We start from the raw sequence: 26,546 nt of genomic DNA, 5'->3' as shown, positions 1-26,546 counted from the left end.
GGCCCTGCCGACCCCGAAGCACCTCCCTCCCAGCATTGGCATGCGTCCTCCAACAGGCACAGGTGCCAAGGTCGTGTGCCAACACCCGACACGACGACTCACACCAAGAATGCTCTCCTGCCTGTGACTGCGCGTCACCGGGCCTTCTGTGGGCCAGACTGTGACAGAGCAGCGGGTCACCTTCCCGCCATCCACTAGAGGCTCCTGTTGTTGAAGGCTTCACAAAGCCACAGCATGCTAGAGCCAAAGCGACCCCAGAAATACCCAGCAGTCCTTCAAACCAGCTCAGGTTATCCTGACCCCACACCCCCCATCCCAGCATCCTGGGGCCCTTCCTTGCGCTCAGCTGCGATATTCCTTAGTCTCTGCTCCTCATTGGCACTTGGATACGTCCGGTACACTCAGGGTTTTAAAGCACATAAGGTGAAGAAAGAAGTCAGAGGGAAACCATTTACTGTGCATAGGTGATGAGCTAGGCACGGGCTCAGTGCGCCGAGTCTCATGGAAACAGTGACTTCGGCATCGAGCCCCACAGATGAAGAACCTGTGGCGCAGAGGGTGTGCCATTCGCTTAAGGCGATCCATCCAGCCGGCACGTGCTTCCTGAGTTGCCGCTACCTCTGGGCTTTGTGCTGGGTGCTGGGGACCCAACACAGGACAAATGAACCCTGAACCCTCATCCAGTGGCTTAGGAGAAGTTAGAAATGGAGTTGAGACAAGATTGTTAGAGGCCCTTAAATGAGGAGCAAAGAGCCGTTTGTTAAAAGCCCAGCCTGAGTCCACACGTCCACCTGGTGGCCTGGAGGGTCCAGAGCAGAGGGTGGCCAGGTAGGGGGTGTACATGCTGGTCGACAGCAGACAGCCCTGGCGGGGTGAGAGGGAGGGTGAGACCCATGCCCTGACGACAACAGCTGTGTTCATAAAGCGACAACAGTTCCAGACTCAAGGCCGGGGCTCGGGCGCGCTCCTGTCCTGGGCTGCACAGCCCTTCCGCCCGCCCCCTTGGCACGCCCTCCCGCAGGACAGAGAGCAGCTGTGGGGACTCAGCTTGGTGGGACAGTGCCTGGGCCTCGGTCCAGCCACCTTTCTGTCTGGAACACTGACATAGCTGAACAGTCACTCCCTTTATCTCTCCACAGATTCCTCTTGTCCCTTTGCCCCAGCAAGAAACCAGGTGACAATTTTAAAATCTTGAGGACAGAACATGTTCTCTTAGCAGGGACAGAAGATGCCACTAGGCAGGTGGCAGAAGCCCACAGGAGCACAGTTGGGGCTGCAGACACCCCGTCCAGGCTATTAATTAGGACTGACGAGCAGGTGGGGACATGGAGAGAGATGGAGATGGCCTGAGCCACAGGGAATCAAGAGCTGGGTCAGGGCTCTGTCCCAGCTGGGACTGGACAAGGCACAGGCCTCTCTGAGCCCAGTGTCTTCATCGGTGAAGGGGTCGGATCACAGTCTCCAAGTTGCTTTCCATATGAATGTTTGTTTTTCATGAAAGAACTTCTATTTCCTCCACTGACCTATAGCAGTTTTAAAAACAAAAGCTAAAAATGCAGTCACTTTGGGGTAGATAATTCCCTCTGTATTTTTACTCCCTAACCCTCTCTCCTCCCCAGGGCGAGTGCAAGAGGGGACGCCCCACCATGGCCTGTGCCTTGTGCTACGCTGAGAGGCAGAGAGGAGAGAGGGCGTGGCACCCACACTCAGGCTCCCCTGCCCTCCACGTCACACCTGCCCCAAGGGTTTAATTCAGCAAGGTGGCTGCAGTGCACGAGGAAAACTACTGCCCAACCCTAAGTCTTTAAACACAGGCAAATATCTGTCATTCAACTTCGCAGGGTTTTCTCCTAAAGGGTCTCCCGGCTCCTCTACGCGTGGCTGCTCAGGAAACATCACGTGATCGCGCTTGTCCAGAGGCCCCACGGTCTCCTCTCCCTGACCGCGTGTTCATCTCCACCCGCTTGCCTCAGGCCTGCCTTCTGCTACCAGACTGGAGGCGCTGGAGGGCAGGGCCTCGGGCACCAGGCACGCCGCGCCCTAACACAGCCCTGACGCAGGGCGCTGCTCAGAGAGTGCTTGCGGGTGGGAGACTGGTGCAGAGACCCTCACACAGCTGGTTTGAGACTGGGGTTTGGGGCATGGAGCATTATAGGAAAGTCTGGGTTTCACTTCAGCCAAGGGAAAGAACTGACCTCAACCCCTTAAGTGCTTGGCCATCCTTCATACCCCCTCCCTTCATCAGCTCCTGTACCATTCCAGTTTAAAACACTTGAAAGACCTCGGGAGGCCTTCATGGTACAGAGAGACTTTTGTTTTTCATCTTGAAAGAACCACAGAGATCCATTCAAACCCCTGCAAAGTCTTTTATTAGTAAGTGATAAAATGCCCTGGCTGGTTTGGCTCAGTGGTTAGAACATCAGCCCAAGCACCAAAGGGTCTCGGGTTCAAGTCCCAGTCAAGGGCATGAATCTGGGTTACAGGGTCAATCCCTGGCCCAGGTCAGGTGCATTTGGGGGGTAGCCAATTAATGTATGTGTCTCTCTCACATCAATGTTTCTCTCTCTCTCTCTCCCATCCTCCTCCTTCTATCCCTTCCACTCTCTAAAAATCAATGGAAAATATTTCCTCAGGTGAGGATTCACACACACACACACACACACACACACACAAAGTGATAAAAGTGTAAAACATTCCCCCCAATTCAAATGATCACCAGCCTGACTCAGAAAAGCCCCAATGAAAGAACAAGACGGTCATGACATGAGGCAGCTGCAGGAGGGATCACGGGCGCAGGCTCACCGGGAGAGCTGTCTGACCTGGGGGAGGGATCACAGGTGCAGGCTCACCGGGAGAGCTGTCTGACCTGCAGGAGGGATCACAGGTGCAGGCTCACCGGGAGAGCTGTCTGACCTGGGGGAGGGATCACAGGTGCAGGCTCACCGGGAGAGCTGTCTGACCTGGGGGAGGGAATCACGGGTGCAGGCTCACCGGGAGACCTGCAGGAGGGATCACGGGCGCAGGCTCACCGGGAGACCTGCAGGAGGGATCACGGGCGCAGGCTCACCGGGAGACCTGCAGGAGGGATCACGGGCGCAGGCGCACCGGGAGAGCTGTCTGACCTGGGGGAGGGATCACAGGTGCAGGCTCACCGGGAGAGCTGTCTGACCTGGGGGAGGGAATCACGGGCGCAGGCTCACCGGGAGACCTGCAGGAGGGATCACGGACGCAGGCTCACGGGGAGACCTGCAGGAGGGATCACGGGCGCAGGCTCACCGGGAGACCTGCAGGAGGGATCACAGGCGCAGGCGCACCGGGAGACCTGCAGGAGGGATCACGGGTGCAGGCTCACCAGGAGACCTGCAGGAGGGATCACAGGTGCAGGCTCACCGGGAGACCTGCAGGAGGGATCACGGGCGCAGGCTCACCGAGAGACCTGCAGGAGGGATCACGGGCGCAGGCGCACCGGGAGAGCTGTCTGACCTGGGGGAGGGATCACGGACTCAGGCGCACCGGGAGAGCTCTCTTACCGCAAGTGGGCACGTCTTCCTCGGCTGAGGAGGTCTGTTCATCGGTTGATGGCTTTTTCTTTCCCAGACCAATGATCTTGGTGATTTTTTTCCCAGTGACTTTAGACACGGTTCCCTTGCCCTCTAATTTGGAACTTTTCTTCCTCTTAACTGTCAAAAATAACAACAAAAAAGCATGTTTAATTATAGACCTTAAATTAGAAAAACAAACTAAAGCATAAGTCATAGCCAACTTTCCTTCCCCCATTTTACTTATTGAGCATGTGCTGTATGCCGGCCTTTGGGAACTTGGTTAATATCACTGGAATATTGTTCAGTAAGTTGTCAACAAAGCCACAGCACAAGATTAAATGTGAACATGTGCAGTGCTCGCAGGGGACAGTGGAAGCTTCTGTACGGATCGGTGCCGAGACCTGGATTCCTCGCACGCATCACACGCCCGCGGCAGTATCAGCGAGATGTTTACTAATTCACCCAAGATCACAGTGCACCGGTGTGTTACGTACAGGGCATATCATTCACCTTGAAAGCAGAAACAGGAGTTTCAGAGTCATTCCCTGTGGCTTTGACCGCACAGGGTCTGGACTATTTCCGTGCCTAATCAAGGTCTAATATTCAAAGCTGCTGTCTGAGTCACGACATGGCCGAGACAAAGGGACCATCATGGAAAACTCTCAGCTGCCAATTGTCAAGAGTGAGCCACAAGAGTGAAAGGTAAGAGAGAAGGTCAGAATGTAGTTTAACTATCGACTTCCTGCAGGAACTATTAATTGAGTGTATACTATATACAACGCATCATGACAGGTAAAAAAGTGTTGGAATCAAGGTCACCTTTACAAAGTATAGAAGGCTGCTCCTCTTAAAAAACAACAACAGGAGCAGTTTAGATAGGACAGACCCACTTCCATGTACACAGAGACACGCATTTGTTCCCCAGAAGCTACTTTTACAGGGACCCTGGGAGAAGACAGTGAGCAAGAGACCAACCATAGCAGCATCTGCTGCGCCTCGGCACCCTGGCAGGAACCCGGAGACTGTATGTTGGTCTCCTCCAGGGCACCCTCAAAGATAGCTTTCCTGGCTTTGATTACACACAATGTGCCCTGTGGGCGACAGATAATACCTTCCACGGAGTAACTTCGGATGGAGAGGACCAAAATTACACTCAGACATAACTAGCAGAAAAATCACACTGGCAAAGCAGAAGCCATGACCTTTAGGCATGAGCCTTGTAATATTACAATAGTCCAGACAATTTGGGTTCCAAGACTCTTAACGGCCTGGGTTGCTATGTGGTTGAAAGTGACTTCACCTTGCTAGGAGCTAGGAGACGCCCCTTCCACTCTGGCAGCAGAGTGCAGGTGGGCAGGCGGGCAGATGCCCGTCTAGGAAGCCTAGGTTGCGGGGCAGGCACAGAGGCTGTGGGCTTTGCATGGGGAACACTCCTGCCCCCCACACACCCCACCCTCCTCTCCACCCAGCCCACACACTGGGAAGGAAATTCTTTGCAAATCACGTCTCATAAAGGACTTGTACTCAGAAGCTATAAAGAACTCTCATAAGTCAATAATAAGAGCAAACAACTCAATAAAAATATGGGCAAAAGATGTGAATAGACACTTCACCAAAGAGGACATCTGGATGGCAAACTAGCTCATTGGCCAGGGTCAGGTCAATGCTGTTGTCACACACAGATGCAAGCTGAAGCCACGGCTGCACAACGCTGCACAGCTATCCAAATGGCCAAAAGGCAAAGACCAACACGACACACAGCGACCACGGCTGGTGAGGGTGCACGTGACCAAGGATCCCCATCCCCATTCCTACGTATTAACCGGGAGAAACAAAAACATGTCCATGCAAACTCCTGATGGTGAATGTCCACAGCAGCTTCAGCCCCAACTGCTGCAGCTGCAAACAAGCAGCTGCCCGCCGGTGAAGGGTGAGCCGCTGCACTTCCATATGGATTCTGGAGCGCCTGCAACACGGTGCCTCCCAAGCGCATGATGCTAAGTCTGAGAGGCCAGACCGGAAGCCTGTGACTATGGATTCCACTCCTAGGTCAGGCTGGTAAATGGCAGAAAACAGACCCATGGCTGCCAGGGGCAGGGAGAGGGAGGAATACAGAGGAGCACAGGGACTGCATGGGGTCGGGATGCTCTGCCTTGACCATGGTGATGGTTACACACCAGCAAGTGTTGGTCAAAACTCAAAGAACCACAGGCCGGCAAGGGCGCGTCTCACCGTGTGCAGTGCCTCCTCCATAAGGCGGGCCGCCAGCCGTGTCTGCGCCATGCTCAAGCAGCCTCGCTCACCACGGGGCCGCCAGCCGTGTCCGCGCCATGCTCAAGCAGCCTCGCTCACCACGGGGCCGCCAGCCGTGTCCGCGCCATGCTCAAGCAGCCTCGCTCACCACGGGGCCGCCAGCCGTGTCCGCGCCATGCTCAAGCAGCCTCGCTCACCACGGGGCCGCCAGCCGTGTCCGCGCCATGCTCAAGCAGCCTCGCTCACCACGGGGCCGCCAGCCGTGTCCGCGCCATGCTCAAGCAGCCTCGCTCACCACGGGGCCGCCAGCCGTGTCCGCGCCATGCTCAAGCAGCCTCGCTCACCACGGGGCCGCCAGCCGTGTCCGCGCCATGCTCAAGCAGCCTCGCTCACCACGGGGCCGCCAGCCGTGTCTGCGCCATGCTCAAACAGCCTCACTCACAACAGCAAGGGGGAAACAACCCGTGTCCATTCACAGAGGAACGACAGTAAAGCGCGGTCCATCCACACAGTGGACTGTGATTCGGCCTCAGAAAGGAAGGAGAGCCTAATACCTGCTACCCATGGACAGATCTGGAGGACTTCACGGGAGAGAAAGAAGCCAGCCATGTGAGGGCCCACTGTGTGGTTCCCCTGAAGCGAGGTCACGAGCGGTCAGAGCCACAGAGACAGCCTGGGAGAGGAGGTGGGGTGAGTGTCTAATGGGGACAGAGTTCAGGCTGGGAGGATGGAAAGTTCTGGAGATGGAGGGGGTGATGGCTGCCCAGCACTGCAAATGCGCCGCATCCCTGACCTGGGCATGTGACAGTGGTCACAACGGTAAGTCCATGTTATGTGCATTTTAATGCAATTTAAAATAATTTTTTTAATGAAAGTAAATCTTCAGAAAATCTTTTTAAAAAGAGAGACTTCAGAAATCTACAAGTCTGCCCCTCACCGCAGATGGGGAAGCCGAGGCCGTGGAAGAGGAGGGCTGGTCACGAGGGGGCGGGGCAGCAGCGGGACGGCGCGTGGGTCCCGCCTCGCTGCCAAGGTCCTTACGGAGAATCCGCTGTCCCCGCCATAAGTCAAGTGAGGAAACAACTCTGTGAGACACCAGTTTAAATTCCCAGAGGGCGCCTCTCAGGACAGCAGGTCAGAGGGCTGCTGGCTACCAAGGGGCCTCTCCGATTCCCGTCTGTGACACAGGACGATATCTGTATAACTGAGTTACTGAGGACATTTTTCATGCAACCAGTTTATAAAACTGGCCCCAGTGTGTAGGATTCTGGTTTTCTGTTCTGTTTATGTTTTTGGCACGGGCAGAACTCACCTTGTTCTTTCCCATTACACACAGTGATTCCATTTTCTGCGACACCCTCCCCATCTGAGCTCGGTCTCTCTGAGGACAGTTTCTGTAAGGACAAAAAGGATTGAATTATTCTTACAACAGTCACGCTGGCCAAGTAACATATCATAGATCAATCGAAAGTTATCTCAAAGATGAAAGAAAATGGGGCCGAACTCACAACCACCCAGGGATAGTCAGGGCTCGGTGACAACGGGGACTAGCTGGCTGGCTTGTTATCAGAGGCCTGAACACACCGCAGGAACAAAGGAAACCCACTGAAGTTGCCCAACACCTGCCATGCATTCCACTCACTTTTCTCCCAAGTAACTTCGAAAAATACTAGGATTACAAAACAACTGCCTCACCAAACCACACTACGCTTCTAGAAGTGAATACTACGTCGTCCACTGGATTTCCTCCCGTGAATGACTGGGCGCGCGCCCAGCATCTGCTTGTGACAAGTGTGCTCAGGGTACACAGTGAGCTGCCACAGAGTCGTCGAGGCCCCGGAACACTTGCAGTCGCGTCCGTCCCAGCACCTGGGCTTCAGGAGCATAACTGGACTCTGAGTTGGTATCTGAAGAGGACACGTCGTGGGGGGCGGCAGAAGAGGGTGAAGGGGAAGTGCATGGTGACGGAAGGGGACTTGACTCGGGACGGTGACACTCAATGCAATATAAACATGATGTATTGAAGAATTGTGCACCTGAAACCTATGTAATTTTATTAACCAATGTCACCCCAATGAACTCAATGAAAAAAAAAGACGACGACGAAGAAGAAACACTGTTTAGAGCGGGAACCCTTCCATTCCAACCAGAGAACCCGCGGAGCCAGGTGGAGGGTGCAGGCTCCACCCCAGATCCCTGTCCGCCAGTGCCGCACAGACGGGCCAGCCACAAGTGGACACCGGGGCACAGGGACGCACATACTCAGCTCAGTGAGCGGTCTGGCCATGCTGGCCAAGGACACAGACAGGTATCTGCAGCCATGTGGGTCTGGGAACAGCCACGCTGAAAGAGCCAGTGGCATTCGGCGGGAACCTGCACGCGCCAAGTCCCAGTGCCACACTGAGAGCGGGTGCTGCCCAGCTCTCAGGCTGGGAAGTGCTCCTGGGAACCAGGTCACGGGCCTGGCAGCCACCTAGCAGCCCTGGAAACCAAGCCGAGTGAGGCCCCGCCAGGCCCGGGAGAGTGGGCGAGGCAGAAACTCTGATGCACTGCTCATGGGAAGTGAAAGTGGACCAACCTTTTGGAAAGCAATTTGCTTAGCAACATGGATCAAGTCTTAAAAACAATTCTACCCTTTGGTCTAGTAATATAGGTTCTAGAAGTCTATTTTCAAGTGACAGAGAAACAGCAAAAAGTTATAAAAAGATGCCAGGTTATTTTAAATGGCCAAAAAACAAAACAAAACAAAAAAGCTAAAGCAACATGATAGAAGGGTCATCTGAATTTCATATTATTCAGCTGCTGAAAATGCAAAAACATTCGTTTATTATTAGTTTTCAAAAGCCTGGAAAATTGGTAATAATATAAAGTAGAAAAAAGGCAGCATAAAAATTTTAAAAATATATATATAAAATATTTTTTTATATAAAATAAATTATATATTTATATAAAATAAATGTGTGTATATATATATATATATATATATTTTTTTTTTTTTAGAAAGATAGAAACATCATATCAGAGAGAAACATGGATCAGCTGCCTCCTGCACGCCCCCTCCTGGGGATCGAGCCCACAACCCGGGCATGTGCCCTGACAGGGACTCGCACCAGGACCTCTCAGTCCAGGGGACGCTGCTCAGTCCACTGAGCCACACCGGCCGGGACAGCATGAAATGTCCGTTTCAGTTTATTCAAACTATGAAAGGAACACATGAGCAGGAAAAACCAGTTAAGCACAGTGTTGGGAGTTGCATCCTCTGTGTGGTGGGTTCATGGGTGACTATTCCTATTTGTGTTCCCCTGAACTTCTGGAAGTTTCTATGGCAGGCAGGTATTAATTTGGAATCGGGGAAAAAAGAAACAGGTCTGCGACATCGGGGTGAGGGTCATGAGGTTCATTTTGTGTGTCAGCTCGGAGGGGTTTTGGGGTGAGACTAACATTTAGCTCAGTGAGCTGAGGAAAGCAGACTGTGCTCCCTATGGTGGGGCCTCGTCCAGTCCGTTGAAGGCCCGCACAGACTCAAAGGCCAGCCTCCCCGAGCAAGGGAGGGCTCTCCTGCAGACGGCCTGCAGACGTCATCTGCTGGCCTACTCTGCAGAGTTTGAACTTGCCATCCTCCATAATCACAGGAGTCAATTCCTTATGGAAAACCTTATGCATAAAAAACTCCTTGTATAAATCGCATATAAATACACACACAGACACACACACACACCCTGCTGATTCCGTCTCCCTGCACTGAAACAAGAATGGACAGAAAGGGTCAGTTCACTGGCAGCGCTAAACAGGCAGGACTCCGAGTCCCTGGGACACAGCCACCCACAGACACTGCTTGGCAGGAAGCCAGGGTCTCCTCGGACACGAGGTCTGTGTAGGGACAGACAGTGAGACAGGGCTGGGTGTGCGGCAGGACAGTGATGAGTGTCCACGCTTCTGACAAGAAGGGCTAGCCCTGCCCACTGCTGGGCCCTGGCGGGCCTTCCCACAAGGGAACCACGGAGAGGGCCGGGAGCGTGGCCTGGGGTGCCGGAGGCCCATGTACGCAGGGAGAAGCACGCAGGCCTGCATTCGGACTTCACTCTGCCATGGGACGGCTCAGGGACCGTGCACAGGGCCCTCACCACCTTCAATCCCCTTCCTCTCTGCAGCTGGGAATAAGACAGCCACGCAGCCTGTAAAATGGCCAACTCAAGACTCGCACCGAGCGGCACCTGAGGTGCACAGGAAGCAGGAACGCATTCTTCGTTCCTGTCTTTCCCAGCCAGCGGTGCTGGAGCCCTCGGGGGACGCGGCATGCCCAGGGAGGCCTGAGCCCTGAGGCTGCCCTTCCTAGCAAGAGCGCGCCTTACCTTCTCCAGCTCTGCCTTGTGCACCGGGGAGCTCGACGGCGGGGGGCCCTCTGCCTCCACCGGCCCGCTGCAGCCACTGTAGACTTCTCTGATCACCTGGAATAAGTGTCGACATCGTGAGTGCACCCAAAGACAGAGACACCTACACGAGGGTGGCAGCCTGAGACGAACAGAGGCACACGGTGTGGTAAGAAGCCCGGGGGTCACAGCACTGCCTTGAGTTCCAGCCACCATGTGTTCATCTGGTCGCCCATCCACCCACTACTTATCCACTCCTGCCACTGACACAGGTTCTGGGGTCCGAGGGGAACAATGTCCACGAGGTCCTGCTCCCATGGGGCTCCCATTCCAGGAAGATGGAGCATCATCGAGGACAATGCACATCCCCAGAAAATGCAGGTAGCGTCAGACAGCAGCAAGCGCTGTGAAGAACCAAGTGGCCTTTAACAAAAGCGTGGCCGACCCAGAGCGAGACCTCAGGAGAGGCCCGGTGGGACGGCGTGTGAGCTGCGAGCTGACTGGCCGAGCATCCGGCGCGTAGGACCCGGTGGAAAGGGTCCTAGGCAGTGGAACAGCAGGTACAAAAGCCTGCCATGGGTGCTTAGGGACACCCAGAGGGCCATGTGGCCTGTGTGGGTTGAAGAGGTCAGGAGGAGGAAGCCTGGGAGCACCTCAAGGACAGGAGGGTGAATTCACTTTTTGGGGAGCAATACCGCACAGAGGCCAAGGGTGGCCTCTGGAACCCTGCTGCCTGGGTTCATCCTGGCTTCTACCTCGCAACGGATCACCTGCTCTGCGCCTCAGCTTCCCATCTGAATAGCACAGACAACAGCACTACCTTCTAATCCGCAAATGCCTCGAGACAGCGCCTCCACCATAATGAACTTCCGGTTATTAGAAGGTGGTAGAGAGTGCTCCTGCTGGTGTGGGAAGAAATGACACAGGTGCCAGGAAGAGAGGACAGGACAAGTGAGGGGCATGGGGAGGAGGGAAGGGATTCAGGACGTGCTCTGGAGGAAGACTCAACAGGTCCTGCAATGGATTAGATGTGGGGCATGAGGCAAATGGTCAAGTCCAAGTCAGAGCCTGGACTCTGGCGGTCTACTCAGCAGGAAAAGACAGAAACAGGGTGGGTGAAAGGGAGGCCAGGTGGATATACTTGGAGGGGAAGGCATATTTCCAATCGGAGCTAGAAATAAACTAGGCAGTCGGTGGCAAAAGGCTAAGGCTCAGAGCCTGGACTGGAGGGTGAGACCAAGCAGACCAAGAAGAAAGACCCAGAGCTGGTCAGCAGGTGGGGCCGAGACAAAGGAGGGAGCTGGCAGAAGTCTGTGCTTGGCCTGGGCAGCTGGAGGAAAACCTGGGGAGGGCACCTCCTAGGAGCAGGGAAGACAGAGCGAGCTGGGAGAGCCAGCCCAGCAGAGAGACCTCCCAGAGTCCACCTGTAAGGGGGGCAGGTGGCGGCGCTGGAGGGCCCCAGGGAGGGAATGTGTACGTCGAGGTGAGTGGGGAGAGCAGAATGGCATCTAGAGAAGGCAGGGAGGGTGCAAGGGTAGTGCATTTGTTGTGGGAGTCAGAGCGATCCTGGGGGACAGGTTCTATTTGCTCAGTGACTCAGTTACTGGCTGAAATTTCTAACCTCTCTGAGCCTCAGTATCCTCACTAGCAAAGGAAGGAGGGCCAAGATGACCCATGTTGCTATTTAACTCTAGTTTAATTCAGAGAAAATGAGACCCTCTATGCAAAAAGCCTAAGCCAACATCTGGGATGTGTACGTTCAGAGCACGGGGCTGCTGTCATCGTCAACAGTCCACGTGAGCGTCCGTGACGTGTGTGGAGAGCTCGGAAACCAGTCCTGACCTGCGCTTACAGATGTGCCGCTGGCGTTCACAGCCACCCTGCCACACTGTCCCCGTCACTACTGAGCACCATGTGAGCTGGGCGTGGCTCTGATGGCTGGGAGTGTGCAGGAGATAAGACAGACCAGGGTCCCGATCAGGGGAACTCACATTCTTCTAACAGAAAAGTTAGCAGGCAAATCTTTCAAAATGTCTTCTATTCTTTTTGGAACTAGCTGCAATCTGAGTTCAACCCAAGTGTCTTCTGGACAGAAAAGAAACGCCCAAGTCCAGATATCTGCAATAATTTTGCAATATGATCTCAGCCACATATCCGAGCCTGCTGGGCCTGCGCGGGCTGGACGGGAGCCAGGGCCTCAGGCCAGGGCAGGGTTTCCAGCCATCTTGCTGCTCAGCTGCTCTCCGAAAACGGAGCAATGTCCACACTTGAGACCAAAACGGGAAAGAAGAAAACGAAAAAACCCAGAGTTTGCTGCAATGTGTTTGTCCGTGTTGATGCTGAGGGGTGATCAGCGCAGGCGCCACGCCTTCTACAGGCCTCGCAGGGGAAAGGGCGTGTCTGCCTCGGTTTCTCCACTTCGTGCTGACTGCACTACTTTTTCTCGTAGACTTTTATTTCCTCACCACCTGTGTGTCTCATCAAACTTTTAGTTCAGAAGGCACATTTTTAATGAATCTAAAAACAAGATTTTGTCCTCTCTCTAGACCAGCAATTTTCAACTCTTTTCATCTCATGGCACATAGACTAATGTCTAAAATTCTGCAGCACACCAAAAAATATATTTTTCCGAGCTGACAAAAAAAAAAGGTGTAATTCTGAACCCTTCGCAGCAGACGGCTCTAGTTGTGCTGGTAGTTGTCGTTTGTCACTGGACAATCTCAGGGAAAGAGTCACCCTGACGAAACGGTCAGGCCTTGCACCGCGGACAATCCCCGCCCTAGGGAAAGAGTCTATGATGGGAACTCCTGGCGTTTGCGTCAGACAGAAACTGGGGTTCAAGCCCAGTGCCCCGCTTCTTCCACACATCAGGCTGAGCAATCTAGACTTTTGCACCTCACCTCCCTCTTCCAAAAAATGCAGACACGCCTGGGGGTCACTGCGACACGCAATGACGAAGCTGGAACGTGCCGCCCAGCCCTTGCCCAGAACCTGAGCTCTTTCCCAGGATCGCAGCATTAAATAACTGAGATGTTCAATTATACAAACAGACCTGAAGTTCCTGAGTTCTGTTTTGCATGAAAAGGCTGCCCCACAAACACAGCCCGTAGAGATCTATTTACAGCAAAGCTGTCACTCAAGAAACAGCTGTCTCCCTTCTGTCTTTTTTAGGGGAAGAGTCAACACAGCCCTTGGTTGCTGCTCGTTATTCCTGCCAGCCTCCTGGACGTGGTCATGCGGATGGTTGTTCGGAGGACGTGTGCTCATCCTTCTAGACGCAGCTCAGGTCTCACGTGACCAGGAGGCCCGTTCTGTCCTCCCACGTGGGACTGTGGTATGGCTGCCCGCTCCACGTGCCACCGCCATACCACATTCCTCCGTCGGACGATGGTGCAGTGTGCATCGCAGATCCACAGATCTGTCCTGTCCAAAGCTGTGCTCATCTCATACGAGGGCTACGTCTCCTTATGTTGGTAACCCAATGCCTAGCACGTAACAGCAACTAAAAAAGGTTTCATTAAAGAAAGAAAGAAGGGAATGAAGAAGTAAACTGAGCTCAGCAGGTGTGGCTCATTGGACTGAGCCTCGTCCTTTGGACTGAGAGGTCCCAATTTGATTCCTGGTCAGGGCACAAGCCAAGGCTGCAGGCTTGATCCCCAGTAGGGGGCGTGCAGGAGGCAGCCGACTGATGCTTCTCTCTCACATCAATGTTTTATCTCTCTCTCCCTCCCTCTCTCTCTAAAAAAAAAAAAAATCAATAAATACAAATTTTTTAAAAACAGAAGTAACTGGACTTGAAATTGTCTATTTAAAAAAAAGAATGAATAGAAAGCAGAACAAAAGAAACCTGCCGTCACAGTCAGCAAATCCTCACGACACTCGACCTAGTCCTCTGTACAGATTCCGAAAACCCTCAGGGAGAAGATTTTGAAAGGGGCGGGGGGTGGGGAGCGCAGCAGCACCAACACAGCCTGCCCTGGCTATCACCACTCAGACACCACTCCCACTCCGGGTCTCTGGACTGTCCCCGTGCCTGCCAGGTCCTGTTTGCCAGCAGAGGTTCGGGGAACTAAGTAACCCTGAAGTCAGATGAGGCGACGGAGCCACGGAAGCTCACTGACGAAATCCCCTTCCTGCTAAACTGGCGCGCACATCGACATGCTCAGATGGATCACTCAGTCTGGGTCTCCCTCCGTCCCCTGCTCGAACTCAAAGCCCTGGAGCGGCCACTGTCTCCCCACGCCTCGCATTCAGTGCAGAGAGACCCAGACAGGCCCGGGCTGTGCGAGGGGTGACTCGTGGCACCCTGCATCACCAGGTGACGACCTTTCCCCAGACTAAACAATAGTTATGTTCCAGGTGCAGAGAAAGGCACTTTGAAAAGACCGAGGAGCAAAAGCTAGTCTCTGCCGCCACGTTTTTCAGGTATTTTCATTAAACTCTCTACTCTGATCTCCATTTACGACCACACTGCCCCTGCAGAGCTAATTAAGAAGAAGAAAAGGTTTACCACCAAATGCTTTGAACAGCTACAAATGAAGTTTTTGTATTACGATTTCATGTTAAAGAGCCATGTTCTGTGAGAAGTTCAATGTGTTTAAAAGAATTGAAACCAAATTCAGAATCACAAATACTTCAAAAAACAAATTGTTATATGTTCTGTGGTATTTTTTGTTTGCTTTTCACTCGAGCCCTCATCTCCAGAAACACAATCTCTGCACATTTTTAAGGAAACTTGACCACTGTGTTTCTGGGAAAGCCGGCTCTTGTCTCCAGACCGACCCTACAGAATGGCTCATGTCTTTGGCATCTGTACACACTCGCACACAGTCAGTTCATTCTGGCAGGAGCTGCTGGGACTGGGAGCTGCAGAGCAACAGGAGAGAAAGAAACCTGGCACGGCTCTCGAGGTGTGTGTCGTGTCCTGTCCTGGCTAAACAGTCCTCATACTGCCACACCTGCCAAGGGCGTGTGCACCTTACTCAGGAGACACCTGAGCGCTGTGTTGAAGTGCATTTCAAAACAGTGATACCTAGATGATAAGTTTATGACAATATGGGACAATAGCAGTTTATACTAATAAAACACATCACAGGCTAAATTTGAGAGCTAACACCATATAAAGCTATTAGAAGAAAACATAGGTAGAAAATTTTAGGACCTTGGATCACAATAGTTGCTTAGCTATGACATAAAAGCAATCCAAAGGAAGACATACTGCATATTACAATACAGATGCCCTCGAAAACATTTATCAGTGGAAGAGCCACAAAAGCACACGTTGCATGGGTGTGCATATGGAATGCAGAGAACAGGCAAGTCTACAAGGACAGAAAGCAGATGAGTGGTTGTCTGGGCTGGGGTGGGGACAGTGACTGTTACCATAGTGAGTACAGATCTTCTCTTTGGAGTGATGAAATGTTCTGAATTTAGATTAATGGTCATGGTTGCACAACTCTGTGAATGTACCGATGAGTCCTGTACTTTAACAGGGTAAATTGTATGGTATGTGGGTTATACCTCAATAAAGCTGGTATAAAATATTACTGAAATACTTTTTCTCCAAATGCAATGAGCAGCACGGTCATCAGAGAGCCGGGCACAAGCAGCCAGCCTGACCTGAGTAAGAACAAGCACGACAGGTAGAGGAGCGGGCCCACACTCTCCGCCACGACTGCAGCTGTGTGCTTGCTATGGCGCTGGAAAGCCAAGCAAACACTCCTGAAAGCAACAACTGGAAATTCTAGAATTAAAAGCTACCATAACCAAATTAAGAACACATGGAACAGGAACAATTTAACAGCAGATTCGACACAGCTAAAGAGAGAAACAGTGAGCTTGAAAGTTACAAGAAAAAATTAGCCAGACTAAAATTGTTTTAAAGGGAGGATAATAAGTACAAAGAGAAGAGAAGAACAGAATACAGTGAGAACGTCTAACATATTTAAATGTAGCCAGGGGGAGGGGTGAAAATGGGACAAAGTTTAAGAGAAATGACTGAAAAATTTTTCCAAAACTTAGAAAGATGACAATCTGCCGACTTCAGAAGCCTAAGGAATCCCAAAAGAATAAATAAAAAGAATCTGCATCCAGACACAATAAAGTGAAAGTAAAGAAAATCAAAGTATGAGAAAGAGTGCAAGCAGCAGCCTGCACATGGGGCCAGATCCCTTTAAGACACGAGTTAAGTGATTAACCTGAAAGTAATCAGAATAGCCCACGATCAGAGACCACACTCTTCAGGCTAACCTGTTTGCGTATGCTTGAACAAACGACAAAGTGAAAACAGATCTCTGAACAGCTGAAACGGCTCAAAAACAACACCGACCACGTACCTTCAGCCACTGCTCGGCCTGCTCCTTGCTCTGCACGGCAAGAACGAGGGGGTCGGTGCCCTGCTGAGTGATTTTCAACTCGTGCTTCTTCTTCTTGCCGTCTTTCGGGATGTACGTGATGCTGCACCCCGGGAGAGGCAGCTCCATCTGCGGCTGCTGGTCCTTGGAACTTTTATAGCACTGCGTCAGACACGAGAGAGCCAGTCAGGGCGCGGGAGCCCAGGCAGGGACGCTGCTCGAGTGCGGGCGTCAAGAAAACGGAGCGTGGGCATGCATCTGATAGTCAGACTGAATGTGGGGACGCCCAGCGACTCCACAGCACACTCACTCCGTGCACGTGGAAACACACGGACTCACTACTTCAGGGGAGTCTACCAACCATCAGTGACGGGACCCGCCGGGAAACAGAAGGGCCTGCACTGCCTGGCTGGAGTTCTCGTGGGGCTTTCTCAGTAAGTCACATGGACACAGTGGATTAGATGGAAACAGCATGGCCCTGGGTACTTTATTCCACAACCTGTCGTTGGGACCTGCTCATCTCATCTCTACCCTCTTTCTGAAAGACAGACAAATGATTTCAGTAAGAGTGTAAGATTCACCACATGACACATGAGAACGTCTGCGAAGCCTTGCTTCCTAGTTGAGCGGAGGAACCCACGCCTTCCGCTCCACCTACACAGCTGCGCTCACTCCGCAGAGCTCACTGCTGGGCTCACACTGGGGCCGAGCTTCTGTCATTCTGGTCTGTGACCCAATCCAACCCCTGCCTGAGGTGTCCCCGCACCCCGGTTTAACTGCATTCCTGGGCACTGAGAGCAGACCCGTCCGTGGAGATACATGTGTCCGCGCAGGTCAGACACCCAGGTCCCAGCTCTGTGACTACTTTAACCTGGTCCTGGGGAGTTGGTTCAGTTTCTGAGCCTGTTTCTTCACTTGTAAAAGGAGTTACTGCTACTTATTTGAATTATAGTAAATATTATCTCTACCGAGTACCGAGTGCCATTATCGCATGAGGTCTCGTACACTTCACCTCCACAGAAGCCTGTCTTGCAGAGTAAGTTAACCTGGTTCACTTACTTAGTTAAGTAACCAGTAATTCTGGTTAAGTAACTTACCTAAATCAGGCAGTTGAACTGTGGGAGACCCAGGACCCCCAGCCCCACCAGGCGAGTCCCACGCTCCCGACTCTAAGCCATCTACTGAAGGAGTGGACAGTGGACCCCTATTTTCAGAAACACTTATTTACAGTTCCACAACCATGGTTCCTGAATGGCACACGGATGGGATACATCCACTTTGAAAAAAGTTCGAGCTGATGGTCGCCCCGTCTGAAGAGGAAGAACAAGAAGCACACCCGAACCCACTACCTCGGGTCGCTGTGAACGCCTGTGCACCAGATTGCTCGCGTCTGAGTGAGTGAAGAGGAACCGACGGCACAGAAAGGAAACTCAGGCTGTGTCATCAGTGGTCAGAGGAACTGCCATCGGGAGGTGGCTGCAGCGGGACCCAGGGAAGCCGGCTCTGAAGCAGAGCAGCAGCGGGACGCTGACCTGGGCGCCCTCGAGAACAGCGCCTTCAGGAGACAGGGCAGAAGCAGCACCGCCAAGGAAGAGGCTGCGACCCAGCTCACTGAAGGCGTCGGTGGGCACGCGAGGGGCTCTGGAGCTGGCGTGTGCCTCAGCTCCCCCACGGGGCTGGACTGTCACACCCTGGCCTTGTCGGACTCAGAGCCACTGGGAAGGCAGCATGGCCTTGCATGAGCTGTTTGCCAGCAACCTCCCTGCAAGGGAGCAAACAGGTCCCTGAGGCCTGAAGGGCTCTGGGCACATCTAGTGTCCACCACAGAGCTGCCTGGGCACAGAGGGGAACAGGTTCTGGAGGATTCTGGACGGATATACCAGAAACTGGTAATGGGATGCCTGCAGGAAGACAGACTGAGAACATTTAAGGCAAGAGTGTGGCCTGTGTATTCCGTTTCCGTGTCTGCACTGTTTACATTTGGGAAGCATCTGCTTTCATCGTCACTGCTAATCGATCCTCAGTGTCAGCAGGGTCATCTGGACAGTTGGATCAAAGGCCATTTTTGAACCAAAATACAACTACTCTAAGTGGTAGGTGTTATCATCCTGGTCGTGAAGATGGGACTTGGGGCAGGAGATGGAAGGAATGAAGGGAGAGGAGGAGGACGTGGAGACAGACAGCAGCAGAGGGGTGTGGACGTGGGCGGCACCTCCGGACGGCTGAGCCCCCACACAGCGGCTCTCGCGTGCGCCCAGGACCCCCTCCCACGGGAGTCGCCTGTGCGTTCAAACGTTTATGTAACACATCCACATCTTGCAGCCATTATGTCAGACTGTTAATAAGGATCATGTTCATCTTTCTCATCTTTTTCCTTTTCATTCTTTCCTTTAAAATACCCTCATGGCATCATTTTTGGCATATTATAAATTTGGAAGACTTTAGGCCACACATGGAAAAAACATGTACTACTCTCACTGTTTTAAAAAAAAATCTGAACAAAATCTTTAATTAAAAAAGATACAACGTCCTAAGAATCTAGTAAATCAGACTCCCAGGATTCACAGATGAATCTATGAGTCACCTGCTCCCTTAAAGAGTGACATACAGAAACAGAACTTCTCATGTGTTCTGTTTTAACAATAGCTTTGAGTAATCTTTTTAAAGGTTCATTTGAAAGAGGAACAAAAAGCGAAAATATACACTAAAATCCGTATTCTAATCCTCAAGCGAGCTGGGAAGGAAGGTGGGAAGCAGGGAGGGAGGGAGGGAGGGAGGGAAGGGAGGGCCCCTCACGCCATCCTCAACACATGCTGCTTCCTTAGCAGGTCCCTGCTGGAGCAACCGCTCCAGCCAGGGGTCTGTGTTTCCAGTCCCTGCCTCTGTTACTTATGCTAGCCTCCTATCCGCATCTCAGTTGGAAAAAAAGAAAGAAAGAGAAAGAAAGGGAAAAACAAGAGAGAGAGAGAAAATCGGCCTGTAGCTTTCAGAAGAATTTCCTGTCCTGGCCATGCTCCCTGCGAACGGCGCAGGCCGGCCCAGCCCACTTCTGACCTGGCTTTGAGGAATCCACTGACTCACTACAAATGAGAAAATCCATCTTGCAACTCCTGGCAAGTTACGCACTGTGCCTCTCCCAACACAAACCGCAGACACTGCCGGGAGGGGAGGTTCTGCCCTCTGCTTGCCTTAGGGAGCTGACGAACCCTCCGCATTAAAGACGGCCATGTCCGCGGTGCCAGCTGACAGCCTGTCGGGGGCCAGCTTGGCACTGTGAGCTCTCCACATGTGCTGAGTCTGCGCTTCCCTCCCCCTCGCTGATGTTCACCTTGCTGGGTATAACTGCCATCGAGTGAGGGTGCCCAGGAAATCCCACTGACTTGACACAGAGCGATCAGTGTGCAGGCTTTACCAGCAGTTTGGTGTCTTTGATGACGCAGAGTAACTTGGTCCACTGTCCGAAGCGCTTCTTCCGCAGCAGGAAGGCACAGATCTTGGCATCCTTTACCAGGTCCATGGAGGCCTCCTCCGAGGGCCACTGGTGTCGTGTCTTCTTCCCCTTTCCATCCTCCTCCTCCTCATCATACGATTCGTAAGAGCTACTCATTGCATCCGAGTCATAATCTGTAAAAAATACAGGAAGAAATAAAAGTAAAGACCTCATTACAAAAGTCTTTTCTGGGCTCAGGAAAGCCTTATTCTATCCATCATTGAGGATGGGGCGTCTGCACTGTGTGCTGGAGAAACATTAATTAATACAGATAAGAAAAAATAGCTCCTAGACTTGAGCAGCGGAAACGCAGTAGGAAGTTTTGAACTAACGTGACTAAAAATTCTGTATGGAGAAACCTTTTCTCGACTGCTCAGTACTGGCGGGGCGCTCAGCAGACCCTGCCTCACTGGGTCCTCGCCATGTTCTGGCCGGCGAGCATTAGCCCATTCCAAGTGTGGTCCGCCAGCCGAGACCCCGCCCACAGAGGTCCTTGCACTTCCAAGCCCACACCTTTGTGTTCAAGTTCTTTCTGGGCTGCATGGTCCTCCTCTGTTGGCATCACCACCTGCACCAGCCCTTCCTAAGGTTCAAGATCCAACCCGAGGCCACCCCTCTCCTTCAGGTCACCCTTAGGACTTTCACACCTCTCCTCCTCACTCTGCAACATGCTAACACTTAAATTCACGCGAGAGAAAGAGCTTTTCGAAGACAGTGGAGATTCAGTAAGGTTAGATGCACGGGGCCCTACTCCAATAGGGCTGTGAGCTTACAGGACGGGAAGAGGGGAGATCTTGAGCGCTCTGCCTCGTGAGGACACGGAGAGACGGCGTCTGTAACCAGGAGAGAGCCCTCACCAGACCTGGCCACGCTGCGCCCACTCTCGGACTCCCACCTCCAGAACTGTGAGAAAGCAAATGCCTGGTCTTTTGTCACTCCGTCTGTGGCATTCTGTTGTGGCTGGCTGAGCTAAGACACGGGGTGCAATGCCCCTCCTGGGTGCTTCCACAGCACCCAACTCGAAACTTCTCCCTCTGCACTGTCCTTGTGCCTGTCTGTCTACCACATCAGGCCACAAGCCCCCACGAGAAGGGAGACCTCCTTGTTGGAAATGGTCGCCCCAGCAGGTGCAAATACCTGGTGCAGGAAGCGCACACACACTTGCAGAAGGAAAAGCTGTTACATGGACATAAAGTACACCTGCAAAGCCCTGGGGGGGCTGGCACAGCCAGTGGTTAGCAGACAGCAGTGATGGACAGTTGGCACTAATACTGATGGTCGGCACGGTCGCTATTGGTCAGCACTGTCGCTGATGGTTGGCACTAACGGTCAACACTGACGGCTGGCAGTGACAGTCGGCACAGTCGCTGACGGTCGGCACGGTCGCTGACGGTCGGCACTATTATCATCCCTGCTGGATGACAAGCTCCTCGAGGCCCTGTCTGATGCCTCTCTGCGTTCCCCTCCACCCTGGAGGCATCTGGAAGGCATTCACTTTTCCAATGTGCTTGAGGAACGAACCCCTAGCGATGACGAAGGGCAGATAAGGAGGCTTCGGGAACCGACCGGCTGCGCAGTCTGGAGAAAGCAGTGGCAGCGGCAGGCCTCCCCCAGGACAGCACCGTGCCCGCACCAGGGCTGCGGGGCTGTGCTCAGCAGCACGCCTGCACTCCCAGCCTCACACAGAGCTGTCACCAGCGGGAGAGAAAGATGGGAGGCTGACGTGGAATTTTAAATCATGAAAAAGAAGTCAGGAAGGATTTTGAGCAAGACACTCAGGGGACCGAAGAGGGAACTCTGGTAACAGCATGGAGAGGGGACTGAGCTGGGGTGACAGAGAGATTGGGGACCGATTAAGAGTCCTGTGTAATACTGCGGCCCGCACCAAGAAGAATGTGGGGGGCCCGTGGCGCTGAGGACCGGGGTCGCAGGTTGTGTGGACAGTGAACGGGATGGACAATCGGAATGTCCTGGATATGTGCCCTCCACCCTGCACAGGCCGGAGGAAGCTGAGAAGCAGCTGTGACGGGCTGGCTGTGGGGTGAGGACTGAACTAGCTGCGCCTTATGTGCACGATGAGCAAGGTATCTCCTTCGCCTCTCCCGTCCAACATGAGCAGCGGCAACAGTAGGCGGAGGCCTCAACGGGGACAGGGTGACTCAGCTGGGGAGCACGGCCGCCCCCCGAGCGGATGAATGGACTGTGTGTCCTTGGGGGAGTTAGGGGGTTTCCATGGCACAGGCAGCAGCTGCATGGTGCCAGGCTGAGCCATGATTTTGCTGTTGTCTTTACTGGGAAGTCCGCTGTGGTTAGGAGAGCTGGGCAGGGGTGCCAAGTTGCCCGAAAACAAACGGTGATGGTTTCCACTGAGCAGGAATGCAGTGACATTTCCCCAAATCCCCGTTCTTGGACGAGGCTGAGTTCGGGCTGGCCACAAGAGACATTAGCGAGCCACTGGAAGGCAGCAGGGGCCCGCTGCCAGCACGGAGGCCAGGCATGGCAGCACACGCCCTGGTCCCAGACTGCTGGCCCTCCGTGTCGGTGCGGGCAGTCGGGGGCACACGGCTCCTGCAGGGTCTCTTCTGAGTCCAGGCCAGCTGCTGCAGCTCTGTGGGACTGCAGCTCACCCACATCACCAGGTTTGGAGGAAATGAGAGACGCAAGTAGGTTTAAATCTGTCGCTCCTCTTTCCCAGTCCTCATGCAGCCTTTCTTCCTGATGGCCAGTCCTGCCAAGGGCTCCTCCACAATGACATTCACTCCCCAGCATGCACGAGGTTCTGACACAGGGCTCAGCAAGGCTGCTGCAGTCTGCAGTGAGCGAAGGCAGCATGGCCCCTCCAGGCCCGCAGGTCATGGAACCAGACATCTGATTAAAGCAGCTACAGGGCACTCGCACCTCTGACTCGCTGTTTCCCAAGCATGTGTCCCTATTACTCCTGCGTGTGGAACTAGTTCAATAAAAGTTGTCCATCATTCAGCAACTGAGGAGTGGCTTCTCTGAAGGACAGGACACGACACACCCACCATGTGTGGCTTCTCAGGCCAAAAGGTACCAGAGGCCCCCAAAGTCAAACAAACAACTGTCCACGCCTAACCCTGAAAGCATGGGGGGAGGGGAGGGGTGGGGAAGGTAGAACATGATGTTCCAGATGCTGGGAAAGACCCTCATCAGAAACTTGTTTATTCATTGCTCTTAGAAAGAAACCAATCAAGTTCTGAACCACTTCAAGTCATTTTATTTGCTGTTTTCTAACTAAGTTACTATCTTCTGAAGTAGATGAAACAAAGTACTTGAGTTTTTCCCAAATAGCTCTTAAATAAAAAAGGAATTCAAGTATTTAACTTAAAGATCAACACCAGTATTTCCTAACCTCCTTGCTAGACCGTCCTTTTTCGCCGTCTGGGTTTGACAAATATTTATTGACACTGGGCTTAGTGCTTGTGGGGACTTTTCTGGGAGCTGAGAACACAGGCCTGGTGCCCTAGGGAAGGCCCCTTGCCCTGCAGGGCCCACTGTCCAGCCTGCCTGGGCTCCATTCATCCCTCTTCAGGAGCAGAAAAAGGGCGTGGCGGGGCGTGTCCTGGACAACCCAGTGAGCGGGGCCTACAGCCTGGGAGAAAGCAGCAAACTCAGTCTCCGTGTAGCAGAGACCAGGTGACATAGACTACGGCGACAGCGCTGGACCGGAGGACAGGTGCACAGGAGACGGGGCAGTTCCGCCTGTGGAGGACGCCTGTGGGGAGCCCGTGCAGCTCTCCTGGCACAAGCGCAGGGCTGCGCCCGTCGCCAGCGGCCCCCCCACGCCATTAGGCGAGCACGCGCTGCTGGCAGAGCACCGTGACGAGGGCAGCCGCAGGGGCACGGAGGCCACTCCGGAGGCAGTGCCGAAAGGCTGTCGGGGCCCGCGTGTCGCCCTAGAGCTGGGCGAGCTGGGTGCTGAGAGGGAGCAGCTTCTGAGAGTCCCCAGGCGGCAGCTCGCGCTCAGGCGGAACGGCTGGGAACCTGCTGAACAGCAGCAGCCCTGTGGAGCTGCCCACCGGTGCCCTGACTTTGAGCCTTGTGGACACGCTCATCATGGCAGTGAACACTGTCCAGGACACAGGGAGACCCATCAGGACAGGCCACAAAGAATCCTTTCCTTCTGACCACAGGGAACCGGTGTTACTTGGACACGTTTCCAAGCCAATGAGACCTCACTCTGCTGAGTCATGGCAATCTGAATTCCCTGAGGTGCTTGGAAGACACCTTCGACTTTCCCAGCCCTCTCTACGTACCCCACACGTCCAGTGTTTGGGATGCCCCATCCCCTCATGCCCAGAGAAGCCTGCCCCCCCCCCCCACGTCCACGGACCCGACACTCACTTGACGTGATGTATTCCGGAGCTTTCCCAGGACTCAGTGGCACGGCCTCCTCATAATACCCCTCTGGGAGCGAGGACGTCGGCAGCGGGGGTGGCCCACTGTCGGGGGGCTGGGGACAAAGGAGACAACAGTGTCACTAGAAGAAAATGCCATCTTTCACCCTACGAAGAGGTTCTGGAGTTCCGCTCCTGACTGGTCTCTGACTTTCCTGCTCACGTCCAACCCAGCCCGGTCCTAGCCACAGGCCACTCACCCGGCACAGCTGCTGGTGGTGACCAGACGTGCAGCCCAGGTCCCACGAGCGCCTCGCACACCCAGCTCCGGCACCATATCCCCTTCCTAAGTGAAACTGGGTGATGCACACCCCCAGAACTAGCACAGGTGCCTCACTTTCGTCCCACAACTGTCCCCACACCGCTGACCCAGCAAGGTCTCCAGGGCTGGTTTCTCCTTCCAGGCCCACCCCTGAGCTGGGAGCTCTGGGAAGCGGGATGGGCTCTGACCCACTGCACCAGGGAAGGAGGGCGGAGTACATGAGGGGTGTGCCCACCATCTCCATGCTGAGCTGGGAGCTCTGGGAAGCGGGATGGGCTCTGACCCACTGCACAGGGAAGGAGGGCGGAGTACATGAGGGGTGTGCCCACCATCTCCATGCTGAGCTGGGAGCTCTGGGAAGCGGGATGGGCTCTGACCCACTGCACCAGGGAAGGAGGGCGGAGTACATGAGGGGTGTGCCCACCATCTCCATGCCCCAACATTACCAAGGCTCTGTTAGAAAAGGGAAGCCACCTAGGCGCCACTCTCTAAGGACACTGGGAATGTCCTCAGGACAAGCAGCCTGCTGTGACAGACACCGATCCCATCAGGCTCCTGTCGGACTCTGCGAGCAGGCCCAGTGCTGCAACCCCGACCTGGAGCGCAGGGCAGCGGCGGGCTCAGGACTCTCCAGGTGCCACCTGGTCCCAGGACCTGCGGAAGCCCCTTCCTCTCCCCAAGCGAAGACTCCAATGTGTGCCGACCTCTCTTCCTACAAACACCTACAGGCGTACTGGTCCTGACGCCAAGGAAAGAGCCTAAGAGAAGGAGCCCACAGGAGCCGAACACCTGCTCTGTGCCCTGGCCATGGCTGCATCGGCCACTGCACTCAGGAGCCCTTCCAGTAGACAGCACAGCGCCTGTCTCACACACGAGGAGAGCGAGGCCGGAGTCTCAGCCTGCCCAAGTGGACGCCCCTCAGCGACAGCTGGTCTGCGAACACTGGCCTGTCTGCTCAACACTTTCTCATGTCCGTGTTCCCTCTATTTCCCTTCTGTGACTCATTCGCATTCTGTAAACAAATTGGAAGATGTCGCTGAGAATAGCGGAGAGGCCCGAACTAAAGATCTATCCAGTTAAGTTTCAAGTAGAACAGCGTTCAAAGACATCACAGGGTGTCTATAAATAGTCTCTGGACGTGAAGTCCCCGCACTTCCCCTGTAACAGCCCTGCCCCCAGTCCTCACAGGGCTCGTCCCCGAGCACTCCGCCCACACTGCCCTCCCGCAGGCAGAGCAGGCAATTCAAGCTCATCTGCACCCGTCCTTCCCGTCCTTCCGTATCCACGGTGTCTGCCTCACACCGAGTCCTCTTCCCTAACAACCCTGGTTCCTCGCCCTCCTTGCCCAAGGCTGGCTTCCTGGCCACCTCGCTCTGTGGTCTCACGCTGCCCCGAGCCAGGTCTTTCCCTTCTTCCTGAGGAGGGAACGCTTGCAACAGAACCTGAGACACAGCTGCGCCCGGGCAAGGTGTGAACAGGAGCCGCCCCCGGGTAAGAGCTCTGCTTGTTGCTTTTGGAAAAGGGCTGTTTGATTCACTGCCTTCATTCCTGAAATGGAGGTGTTCCAGCTTCCTGTGAGAGCTGGATCAACCATCGTGAGCACTCGGGGCAGGGCTGTTACAGGAGAAGTGCGGGGACTTCACGTCCGAGAGACTATTTATAGATACCCTGTGATGTCTTTGAACGCTGTTCTACTTGAAACTTGATAGATCTTTAGTTCAAGCCTCTCCGCTATTCTCAGCAATATCTTCCAATTTGTTTACAGAATGTGAGCAATGTGAATGAGTCACAGAAGAGAAACAGGGAACACGGACATGAGAAAGAGCAGACAGGCCAGTGTTCGCAGACCAGCTGTCGC

At 53.7% G+C, this 26,546-nt stretch overlaps 1 protein-coding gene across 3 annotated transcripts in view; it reads right to left on the bottom strand.

The window, feature by feature from the left end:
• Positions 1-26,546, bottom strand: part of AFAP1 (actin filament associated protein 1) — a 114,849-nt gene that overhangs the window by 33,680 nt on the left and 54,623 nt on the right. For all 3 annotated transcript variants that reach the window (XM_036242003.1, XM_036242007.1, XM_036242011.1), the window contains 6 exons: positions 24,374-24,482; positions 19,931-20,142; positions 16,501-16,680; positions 10,148-10,243; positions 7,108-7,189; positions 3,531-3,680 (listed from right to left, as the gene is read on the bottom strand). In XM_036242003.1, the coding sequence (XP_036097896.1) occupies positions 3,531-3,680; positions 7,108-7,189; positions 10,148-10,243; positions 16,501-16,680; positions 19,931-20,142; positions 24,374-24,482 (829 nt within the window). The remainder of the gene's footprint in view (positions 1-3,530; positions 3,681-7,107; positions 7,190-10,147; positions 10,244-16,500; positions 16,681-19,930; positions 20,143-24,373; positions 24,483-26,546) is intronic.

Source organism: Molossus molossus, unplaced genomic scaffold (genome assembly GCF_014108415.1).
Source record: "Molossus molossus isolate mMolMol1 unplaced genomic scaffold, mMolMol1.p scaffold_m16_p_1, whole genome shotgun sequence".
NCBI classification, from domain to species: Eukaryota; Metazoa; Chordata; class Mammalia; order Chiroptera; family Molossidae; genus Molossus; species Molossus molossus.
This window is presented reverse-complemented; position numbering and strand designations above follow the sequence as displayed.